Source organism: Phaseolus vulgaris, chromosome 8 (genome assembly GCF_051622355.1).
Source record: "Phaseolus vulgaris cultivar YP4 chromosome 8, ASM5162235v1, whole genome shotgun sequence".
Classification (NCBI taxonomy): Eukaryota; Viridiplantae; Streptophyta; class Magnoliopsida; order Fabales; family Fabaceae; genus Phaseolus; species Phaseolus vulgaris.
Genome location: NC_143505.1, coordinates 5,601,665 through 5,612,751, shown reverse-complemented (window position 1 = coordinate 5,612,751; position 11,087 = coordinate 5,601,665). Strand labels below are relative to the sequence as shown.

Below are 11,087 nucleotides of genomic sequence, written 5' to 3'. Positions count from 1 at the left end.
ACTTACCAAAAATCTATTTCTTAAAACCCAATAAATATATTTCAAAAATTTCAAATTATACTTTCTTAAAATATTCTAGGAAAACATGTGGTAGTAATCTGATAAAATTTTGAAAATGTGTAATCTGATATTGATTTTTAACAATTCTCAATTGATTATTCTGAAACATTTGGGAGTGATTTTTTCATTATATAATAACGATGTTGCCCACCAGCACAAAGGCCTAGAGTATGGAGCCAATTTCTTTCTCCACCACCATATTTTATTCCTAAACCTCCACAAATCTTTCAATTCTAAAATTACCCTTGGACAAAAGGTGCAGGATCTGGTTTTCGAATTGTATAATCCATAAACCTTCTCAATTCTAGAATTTAGAATATTTGTATTCCAAATTCAAGAGTGCAGGATTTGGTTTTTCTTCATTTTCAATTTTTTTTTTAGATTTTCCAAATTCTAGAATTCAAAAGGTATTTTCTGAATTCAAAAATGTATTATGAAGTCTAGAATTCGGAATACAATTTTGTTTTCCAAATTTTAGAATTCAGAAAGTATTTTCTGGGTTTGAAAATAATAGGAAGTGGGTCCTAATAATGGAAAATAAAGGAGTGAAGAAAAATAAATTGAAAAAAAAGGATCTTATTGTATACTTCATAATTACTAGTTGCAAATACAGCAAAAATATGGAACCCCAGAATCCACAAGGATATATGTATATATACAGAAATAAATAGTAAGAAATTTTTACAAGAGAAAGGAAAGCAGTAAATGAACAGAAGAAAAAAGAGCTGTGAAGATGAATGTTGGGATGATCTAGAAAACTGCTGCCTGTTTCACTAATAATAATAGGTAAATCTCACCAAAGAAATTGCATTTGAAGAGACATGCTATATGGTGTATCTTTCTGTCAAAACCTCTTTTTTCTTCTCACAGATACCCCATGGCTGGGTCTTCTAAAATAATGACTTCGTCTCTGCACCATGAAATGAAAATGAATCTGTAGCTACCATCATCTAACCAATTATCATCCAATGAACTTCATCAATAGTCTTTGATTTTAAAACAACCAAACTAATTCATTGTCTGGTCAAAATATCATCTCCTGTAACATTTAAGGAAGAACAGTATTGTCAACATCTCCATAATCAATGTATCATAACTGACTTGCTACATAAGAATGATCATGCAGATATTATTTTATTGTCAATAATGATGAATAATGAGCATCTAATTGGGACTTCTAGAGTTAGTTTGTCAAGAAAACAAAGTAAGGAAAACCATTTTTTCACCTCTTGCTTTTTTAATTCCTATATTTAGTGCAACCTGAATAAAAGTTTAGTTAACATGATGTTAGGACTTAAACATAAGAAGAAAATTCAACCTTAAAGACTAGTCCATTAGGTTCGAGAGCCTCAAGGGTTGAGTAGTACATCAAGTAGTTCATTCTACTTAATGTGAGAGTAACTTTCAACTAGAGCACCAATTGTTAAGACTTAAACACAAGAGAATCCAACTAATGCAAAATAAGCAATCCAAACTCATGCATTTCCATACATGCACCATGGAAGCAAGTCTAAGATGAGGTTTTTCAAGAACTAATGCAAAAAGCCATACCTGATCACATATAGGACAGGAGTCACTTCTTTCCATCCATTCAAGAATGCAAGATAGGTGAAAATGGTGTTCACATTTTGTCAAATCTCTAGGATTTTCAACATCATATTCTGCATTAGAAATTAAAAGATAACAAATTATTATTTTTGTCATCTCTATGAGTGAGAGAGGATTCATTCCTCTATATTCGCGCACCTGAAGCATGGGAAATCTAACTGACATTTACTTTTAATAACACAAGCAACTGTACCTTCGAGACAAATTGGACAGACATCCTCTTCTTCCATCGATAATACTTTACTTTCATTTGGTTTTGATAGTCCTTGCTTCCTTGGAGATGTTGGAGTGGAGTTGGTTTGAGCTTTATAATTTGATTCTTCAACATCTTCACGTGTAATTAAAGTTTCAAAACTACTAATTGTTTCTCTGCCAGATTCAGAATATGTTGTTGATGCAGAACCTCCCAAAACCGTGTCATAAGGAAGAGGCACGGGAGGGGGCTGGAAAGTGTCAGGCACGGATGCTTCCAGGTTCAAACCAACCAAAAATCCAGCATTGAGTGAAGCATTTGTGCCATCATTAGATGTTAAAGACTCGCGCTCTTCAAAAGTTGGTGGGCACTGCAAACAGGATTTTTTTGGGTTCAAATCATAAGCTCGTAACTTATAAACCATAATCTAAAACAACAAACTAACAGCAGGATCAGATTACTATTCTGGAAGTACTGAAAGTTGAATAGAAAGAACAATGAAAACAATCCATTTCTCACTACATTTCATCCACCTTCCCATTTGACCTCCATCAGGGGATCATGCATTCAAGTAAAAGAAAGAAACAGCAAAATCTATAGGTCTTTTACGAAGAGTAAAATATATTGCATAGTATCCATAACAATTTTGTTCAAGCTCCCAAGAAATCTTTGCAAATTTTTAGATGATAATGATACACTCATTCTTTTGAGTATATCCAAGTATAGAAAATATCAATTTAATTGTGAAGGTAGTGACAGATGTTTATTTGACTTCCTTACTATTTGTCCACCAACGCTAAGTGGTGACAAAAAGAAACAATCTAATGGAAAATCATTTTAAAAAAGCAAAAAAGAGAGCAAAATAATTCCATTTGAGCTTTAACAATATTCCATTATTTTGCATCCGATCACACATCTTCCCCAACATATCATCCAAGTAGCAGCTATTAAAGATCATTTCTGAGTGTTATGAATGTGATTTCTGGCAGATGCCTAACTTGATTCAACTGTAACAGTAATATTCACTAGCAAGCACTCCTTTTTGCAAGAAATCTGATATTATGTGAGAAATGTGTGCTTAAGTTCAAAAGGCAGTAATAAATCCATGTTGCTAAATTACTACACAGGAAACTGGTTGCTCTTTCAATTAAGTGAACATGGACATTTCATCCAAAAAAATTGTAATCTTGTAAACAAAATAAAGCAGAAATAATATCTTATTACACAATGGTTCCCCTATAAATACAAATTTTAAGGCTTTTAGAGCAGGTTGATTATGAAATAGTTCGAATTTTCCTTCACATAGTTCTTCATCAATCATTTCTAATGCTAATGATCAAAAGATTACATAGGTGAGGATGTTTGAAATAAAAATGCTGGAGTGAAATTACTAGAAAATTTCTTATCAGCTACCATATGGTCTAAGTTACAAATCAGGTGAGAAAGGATAGAAAACTACTAACATAGTAATACACTGGTGCCCCTTGCAGAGGTTTTCTGGCAGAACAACAGCAACCTCCCATTTTCCACTAATTATTTTAATATTTAATCAAAACAATCACTGCTAGTTTCATTGTCTTCTGTTGTTTGAAATGAAGCCGGGATCAGATCAGGGGCCACCAAACTTTATCCAATAATCTGCTTCCACAAGCCAAAAAAATATTATTAAGGATTAATCCACATAAGAAACAAAATCAATTTCATAAAGCCACAATTACATCAATAGAAACTTCAAATTACTCAAGCAAAAACAGTGATAAGTTAAACGTTATAGGAAGTCAAGCCCTACACTTGAGAAACGATTCTAGAATTCTTTAGATTTCCATTGATATTATTGTGCATAATAAGGCCATATAAGACAAAATTCACAGATTTCCTTACATGATTTTGTTATTGTTCGCCAATTAGTATTAGGGTTTTACCTCAATAATATCCATGACAAAAAAACATTAAAAGGAAGCATAGAACATCAACCTCCATGTCAATCATGAGTATATTTTAACCAAAACCAATAAAATCCCACTTACAGATTACTTGAACTAGCATATAATTTCATAAAACAACACATTTTTACAAGAAGAAAAAATCATTAAAATTCAAAGATTTAATACTATAGAAAGAAGAAGAGGGGCACCCTCCAAAAAAAATCACAACCAGACACAGCATAACAGAGGAAACCCCTTGTTGACCAATAAAACCAAAACAGCTCAAACAACAACCCTTTTGAGAGAACAAGAAAAGGATAGGAAGTGAAAAGCATCACAGCCAAATTCAAAGCATAAAACCCTATTTGCAAGGCACAAAAGGGTGGCCAAAACTCAAGTAGATGGGAAGTACACTCCATGAAAGCTGATAAAGCGAAGGGTAGGAGCCAAAAACTTACCTTTTTGGAAAGAGTAGATGAAGAGAAGGGTGAGAAACTGTTGAGGAGTTGGGTTTGTTTCACGAAGGTGACTATGTCTTTGGCTATGGTTATGGTTCTGTGTATCTTTGTTTGTTTTTGGTTTGTTTTTTTTCCTCGTCAACAGAACACAGTACAATATTTGTATGGAGACTATTATTAGTCACAAAATACATTGTAGAATTCGGGTGTCATTGAATATTAAAAATTTGACTTGTGGACTTACTTTATTTTGGTTAAATTAATTAATTTAAAAGATTGAAAATGGTCTTATTTTAAAATTTGAAATTTAAATTAGCTTTTATAATTCCTTTACCATTTAAATTTTTTATTAATCACTACAAGAAAATCATGAAATAAAAACTCATTTTCAGATATCAAAATAATTAGTTGTAATAGTAACTAAATTACATACTAATTTAAAAACTATTTAATAATAATAAAAATTAATTTAGAAACCAAATTTTGTTTTAGTTTCTAAAATATCTATAATTTAATTATTATTGCAACTAATTATTTTCGTCTCTAAAAATTAGTTTCTATTTGTAGTCAAATTTTTTATAATATTATTTTAAAACTACTAATTTAAAATTTATAAAACATCTTACTGCAAATAAACTAGAAATATAGCTATGTCTAATTTTGCAATGATAATTACTTAAAATTAAAACAATAATTTTTTTATGATATTATTTTAAAGATTAAAGTTGCGTAAGTAGTAAATATAGATTTTCTTATTATTATGTAAGAAAATCTATAAATAAAACTACAACTCTTTATACCATACAGTCGTGTAAGGGTTATTTACAAAATTATTAATGCCAAGTTCTTATTTAAATAACTTGGTTTATATTAAAACTTCAACTTATTTGTTTCGTTAAAGCACATAAACTCATCAGTTAAATTAAAATTATTTATGTACAATGCTTCACATTTAATAGTTTACCTTGTTTATATTTTAGTAGCTTGTGAGAGTATTCTGGGAAAAAAATAAAAACAATATTGAAAATAAATTTCTTATTAGGCAATATTTAGTGTGTCTGTGTATATATTAGTTTAATATTGTGTGTTAATATACTATAAGAGGATCCTAAAAATTCATTAACCTTTAAATAATTATTTAATATTATATAAAAATGAGTTGGCTTAATTATCACAATAAAAAATCATTAAATAACATCTAAATTTAGAAAAAGAAATAATCACTTGATTAAATTAGATACTAATTTAGAGACAAAAAATTATTTATATCTAAAGTGATTTTTATTATTAATAAAAAATTATAAAATAACTTAAAAATTGATATCTAAATTAGTTACTTAATTTTAACTACTAATATTTAAATTCTAAATTAGTCTTTAAAAGACTATTAGAGACTATAAATTAGTAAGTAGGTAAAACTTTGGTAGCTAATGATTAAATACTAATTTAAAAATTATTTTATAAATTTTTATTAATAATAAAAATTACTTTAAATATCAATAATTTTTTTAATTTATAAAATAGTATTTAATTTAGTTAAAACTTTGATTGCTAATTAGATATAATTTAGAAACTATTTAACAATAATATAAACTAATTTAGAAACTAATTTTTTTTTAGTTTCTAAAATGATTTCTAATTTAGTTACTATTGCAACTAATTATTTTAGTCTCTAAAAATTTGTGTTTATTTCATTATTTTCTTGTAGTGTAGTGTGGTGAGTATTTTTTTTTCCTATTTAACAAATACTTTAATTATATTTAACTTAAAAATCTCAACACATGTGTATGATATAATCTTTTATTATTTTTAATTTTGTTCATTATGTAACATTTCACTCAATCATGACTTTTATTCCAAAAAAAGTCAACTTAAATTGTCTCTAGCTTAGCCTTAGGGTTAGGGCTGCTGAACAAGATAAAGACTACAACAAGTGAATGTTGAATTTCAAACAACTCTCAATTTCATAACCCTATTATGGTAATAAAAAAAACATTCATTAATTTAATTATTATGCAGAAATTTAAATAACTGAAATTGAAAAATGATAACCATATTCCACCATTTCATATTACTCAATCGAGAAAATTACCATTATAATAATAAATATACAATCAAAGGTCATAGGAGAAATTCTTTTTTTAATCATGCTATACCATTCGTATTAAATATTTGTTAATAAAAAATTGTTTTTATAATAATATATAGGTGTAAAATGTTCTATTAGAATGGTTTATGAATTGTATCTTAATTAATTATTTATTTAGCATTTTTAGTTTCAATAATTGATATATACCAATACCAATATTCTACATTTCAAAAGACTAAAAAATATTTTATGCAGTGAAATAATTAGGTTTTGTGGGAAGAACCTAACCTAATACATAATTAGGTTAGGTTGGTCCATTTTCTAACTACAAATAGGTAAAGATTTTTCTTGATTAGTCATGGAGATTAAGAAACAAATGAAGGTGACGAAATCCATTAGTTAGCTTAATAATAAATTAATTGCAATTTCTGATTAAGTACAGTTTTGTCTTGAGCTTAATTATTGCTGGATTATAAATTATTTAAAATAGTTCCTCAGCTACCACTTGAATTTTAATTATAATTAAAGGTATGTTGCATGGAATGGGGAATTATAGGGTCCACATAACATTATCAAAATATTGGTGATGTGAAATAAAATATAATAAATCAGACATAATAATTATAATTTTACCAAAAAAAGACACAATAATTACAAGGATAATTAAAAAAAATCAGAAGATTCATACATGTAGACCTCTCTCTATGCCTTTGGTTTCCATATTTTAAAGTTCTCAAATTTAGACCTTTATTTTTTTATCTCTCAAATTTTTCATAATTAAAATAGAACTTCCAAAATTTTTAAAAGACCTAGCTTGCATCATCAACAAAAAAAAACATTTGTTCACTAGGTTTAGCACTTTGTTTACATAAGTTGTTTAAGATTTTATTATTTTTTTAATAATAAGAAACTAAAGTAAGAACATTATTACAAAATTATTATGTTGTAGGTAGAATTCACAGAGTTTTATATAACCAATAACACATTTGGATAACAACAAATTGGATTCAAATAATATATTTTAAGACTATAAGAAATGAGAAAATGAGTCATGCAATGATGGGTACAAGATTTTTGGACTTTGTTACATAAGAAATAAAAAATTTGGTGAAAGGAAAAGACAAAAACTACACAAGCATAATTTTTTTTATTTGATAGTATGGTTTATATTTATTATTCTCAAAAATTGAAAAAAAGAAGCATAGTTAGCATGGATAAAATCATATTTGTATTAAAAAAATTATTTCTCTTTTTTATTTAGTTTCAAATCAAACAATCTTACTTTTTTGTTTTTTACTTTATTTTTTAATTTCTTGTAAACTAAATAACTTTTATTTTATTTTATTTCCTTTTTTTTCTCATTTGCCTACTTTCTTTTTCCTCTTCCAAACACAGTGCTTGAGAAACCTACTCAAACATCTTATAATCAACAAAATCAAGTACACAAGGATTGGTATACCTAATATGTAATACATTAAAACAAACAAAATTCATACTTCATCCTTCTTCAAGCTCTTGATATATCTATATCAATTCTTCCAAACTAGGGAATTTCCTTAAATTATTTTCATTGAGAAATTTCTAAAACTAAATATTAATCAATGTAACACGGTTTAGAGATTAAAAGTTTACTATTTATAGTTAAAAACTAAAATTATTGTTTTAAGATAGTACATCAATATGTTATTAAGATTATTTAAATTACAAATTGATAAAAAAAAATATGATTGTGAATATTAATAGGTTATTTATGCAACCTATTATTTGATAGACACAAAATAATCAATCATTTCATCATTTATGTTTTGTTTAGATTGAGGAGAGACATAAAAGAGAAAATAAAAGAGAAAATAAAAAAGAAAATAAAAAAGACTAAAAAAGTTAAGTTAAATTGAAGATATAAATGAAAAATTTGTAAATAATTTCATCGATGTGAGAAAATACATTTTTTATATTAATACAATTAGTAAAATAATTTAATTTTTCAATATTTTTATTTTATTTTAATTATTTAGTTTATTATGATAGGAAAACATAAATAATAATGATAATAATAATAATTAATTATATTAAAACGATATCGATTATCTTTTGTTTCTTATTTGCATAGTAATTCCTCCAAATCATCTCAATATTATGTGGAAAATTTAAGTATAAAAATACTTTTGTTTTCTGTGTTTAATTTTATTAGTTTTAACTTTGGTAGTCGAAGTCTTTGTTATTTAATAAAATCCTCACTTTAATTATTGATTTTGCTAAAAAGTATTCATGTAATTTTACACTGGGATTAAACTAAATAATGGTTTGAAAAAGTGAAATAAAATAAATCTTGTATAAGATAAAATGATTAACAACTAACACGTGAAATTTGAAGGACTATAATACATGTTTAGTTGTTGTTATTAGCTTTGACATTTAGTGAATAACATCTTAATTCCAAAAACAAAAAACAAATTCGTGTACCTATTAGCACATGCTCTAAACTCGCATTTAGGAAAAAAAATAAGTGTTTTTTTGTCAATTATCCAAAAATAATGTTGACATATTAGTTAAAAAAAATATTATACTAAGTTTTAATTCCATCTTGCTTCTATAATAAAAATATCTACAAATAAATCACGTTACATTAAAATTATTTTTAACCATAACCAATTTTTTATTCAAAATCAGTTTTGTTAAACATGTATCCAAATACACACGGCGTAACAATACGTTACATTTGTTTTTATCGTTCATTTATATTAGCTTATTTGAATCTTTTGTCATTATATTTTACAAAATCCATAATTGTAGTTTATATTTTTTTTAACTATTTTAGTTCTAAAATTTGTTATGCAATTTTGGTCCTTAATCTTTAACTGTTTAAAATTTTGTAAGATTTCCAGTTTAATATTATTCATAGTTTTTTTTTTTTACTTAGGACTTGATATATAAAATTGAGAAAAGAGTCATAATATTTATAACTTTTTCTTACAAAATTGAAGATGTTAATATATGTTAGAAAACTTGTTACCCAACATAATTGGACATTCAATATATTTTTCAAACTGAAAATTGAACAAAATTACGTATAATTAAAAGGTAAGGATGCAAATTGCATAAAAAAAATAATTTCAGTAACCAAAATTATGGATAGCTAGAAATAAGAGACTAAAATTACACACACAAAAAATATGAACAAAAATTTGAGACACTCCATACTTCTTAAAATAAAATAAAAATTACCCTTTATTCGGTTGATGTTTTTCATTTTGAGATGAGTGATAAAAAAAATTCCGAATTATATTTTCAAAACTGAAAATATCTTTCAGATTCTATAATTCAAAATGTGTTTTTTTTAAATACATTATGAATTATAGAATCCAATCAATATTTCTGAATTTGAAAATACTATCTAAAATGTGTAAATTGAAAAAAAAAACATTTTAGATTGTAAATTTACAATCCAAAATATATATTTTAAACAAAATGATTTTTTCGCCTTATGAGTGTATGGAGGTGAAGTAATTGAGAAACAACTTTATATGTATATTTGTAACATGCTATTCATTTGGGCCCATTCAAGAAAACCAGAATAAAACCTGTTTGTTCTATCTACAAATTCAATTCTTCTTAGGCTGATTCTCCCAGCACCATATTAATTCAGACCTGCACCCAACACACCGATGTAAAATATCCATTTTCTTCTTAATGATTTAAAATTTCTTACTTTTGAATATTATCCGTAAGTCAAATCACAAAGTTTCGGATATATAAATCCAGAACTAATATGTCACTTCTCGATTTCACCATTGAGAAGCTTACCTGGACAACATAAATGACCTTCCAGATGTCAAGATCCGTAAGCAAACATAAATGAGTTTTGGATCTCAATCCTCAGCACCATTTACAGCACACCATTCCGAATATGAAAATCCATAATTCATAACTCACTTCCGGATATGACCATCCAAAAGCTTAAATGAAATACGAAAATGACCTTCCAGATTTCAAAATCCAGAATGTATAAAAATCACTTTTGGATTTGTGCATCCGTAAACAAAAATGAAATCAAGGACAAGGTTGAGTTTTAAATTTTGCTTTTTGTGCATGTCATAAATGATATGGTGCACGAAGAAATTGCGTATGTGTTCACATGTAAAACGGGAAGATTAATTTGGGTACACTTAAGGTTTAATTACCTTTTTCGTCCCTATATTTATAGCCAACAGTCAATTTGGTACAGTGGTTTTTAAAAAATTCAATTTGGTCCCTAAGTTTTTTAAAATGTATTCAAAATGGTCATTTCTGTTAAATATCACCAAACGACGTTAAGTGGTGCTTATGTGGCAGACACGTGGATTGTGCTTACATTACTTTGGTGAATACTGAATTAGGGTTTAGGTTATTCAAATTGGAGATTTCGAATTTCTGATTTAGGGTTTCTGATATGAGGATTGCTCCCCTGGTTGGATTCTATGGTGCGCTTCCCTGCTTCGATTCCATTCGGAGGTGTGCTCCCCTCATTCGATTTTGTGGTGCGATCCCTCGTTCGAATCACAAACCACAAGATCGCACCTCCGAATTCACTCGCACCACAGAATCGAATGATGGGAGCACACCTCCAAATGGAATCGAAGTAGGGAAGCGCACCACAGAATCCAACCAGGGGAGCAATCCTCGTATTAGAAACCCTAAATTAGAAATTCGGAATCCCCAATTTGAATAACCTAAACCCTAATTTAGTATTCACTAAGCACTATCCACGTAATTTA

The 11,087-nt window shown here is 27.4% G+C and overlaps 1 protein-coding gene across 5 annotated transcripts; it reads right to left on the bottom strand.

Annotated features, from left to right (window-relative positions):
* Window positions 1-620: 620 nt before the first annotated feature.
* Window positions 621-4,462, bottom strand: LOC137827013 (putative E3 ubiquitin-protein ligase RHB1A). Of its 5 annotated transcripts, none has more exons than XM_068633202.1 (5): window positions 4,245-4,462; window positions 3,325-3,499; window positions 1,862-2,231; window positions 1,612-1,721; window positions 621-1,099 (listed from the first exon to the last, which is right to left on the bottom strand). In XM_068633202.1, exons 2-5 carry the CDS (start codon window positions 3,382-3,384, stop codon window positions 1,085-1,087), a joined length of 555 nt encoding a protein of 184 aa, XP_068489303.1. In that variant the 5' UTR covers window positions 3,385-3,499; window positions 4,245-4,462; the 3' UTR covers window positions 621-1,084. The 5 variants fall into 5 exon arrangements, with proteins under 5 accessions (XP_068489303.1, XP_068489302.1, XP_090149660.1 ...); XM_068633201.2 differs by having other exon boundaries at window positions 621-970; window positions 4,245-4,429; XM_090293534.1 differs by lacking the exon at window positions 4,245-4,462 and adding an exon at window positions 4,016-4,185.
* Between the last annotated feature and the right edge of the window lie 6,625 nt (window positions 4,463-11,087).

What these genes read in the sequence shown, in the direction of transcription:
- LOC137827013 (XM_068633201.2), bottom strand. Translation starts at nt 3,384, where the DNA reads ATGGGAGGTTGCTGTTGTTCTGCCAGAAAACCTCTGCAAGGGGCACCA. An exon ending in GGGCACCAGTGTATTACTAT is followed by an intron (nt 2,232 to 3,324) that starts GTTAGTAGTTTT and finishes TCCTGTTTGCAG; the next exon opens with TGCCCACCAACTTTTGAAGA. An exon ending in CCTGTCCTATATGTGATCAG is followed by an intron (nt 971 to 1,611) that starts GTATGGCTTTTT and finishes TTCATGGTGCAG; the next exon opens with AGACGAAGTCATTATTTTAG.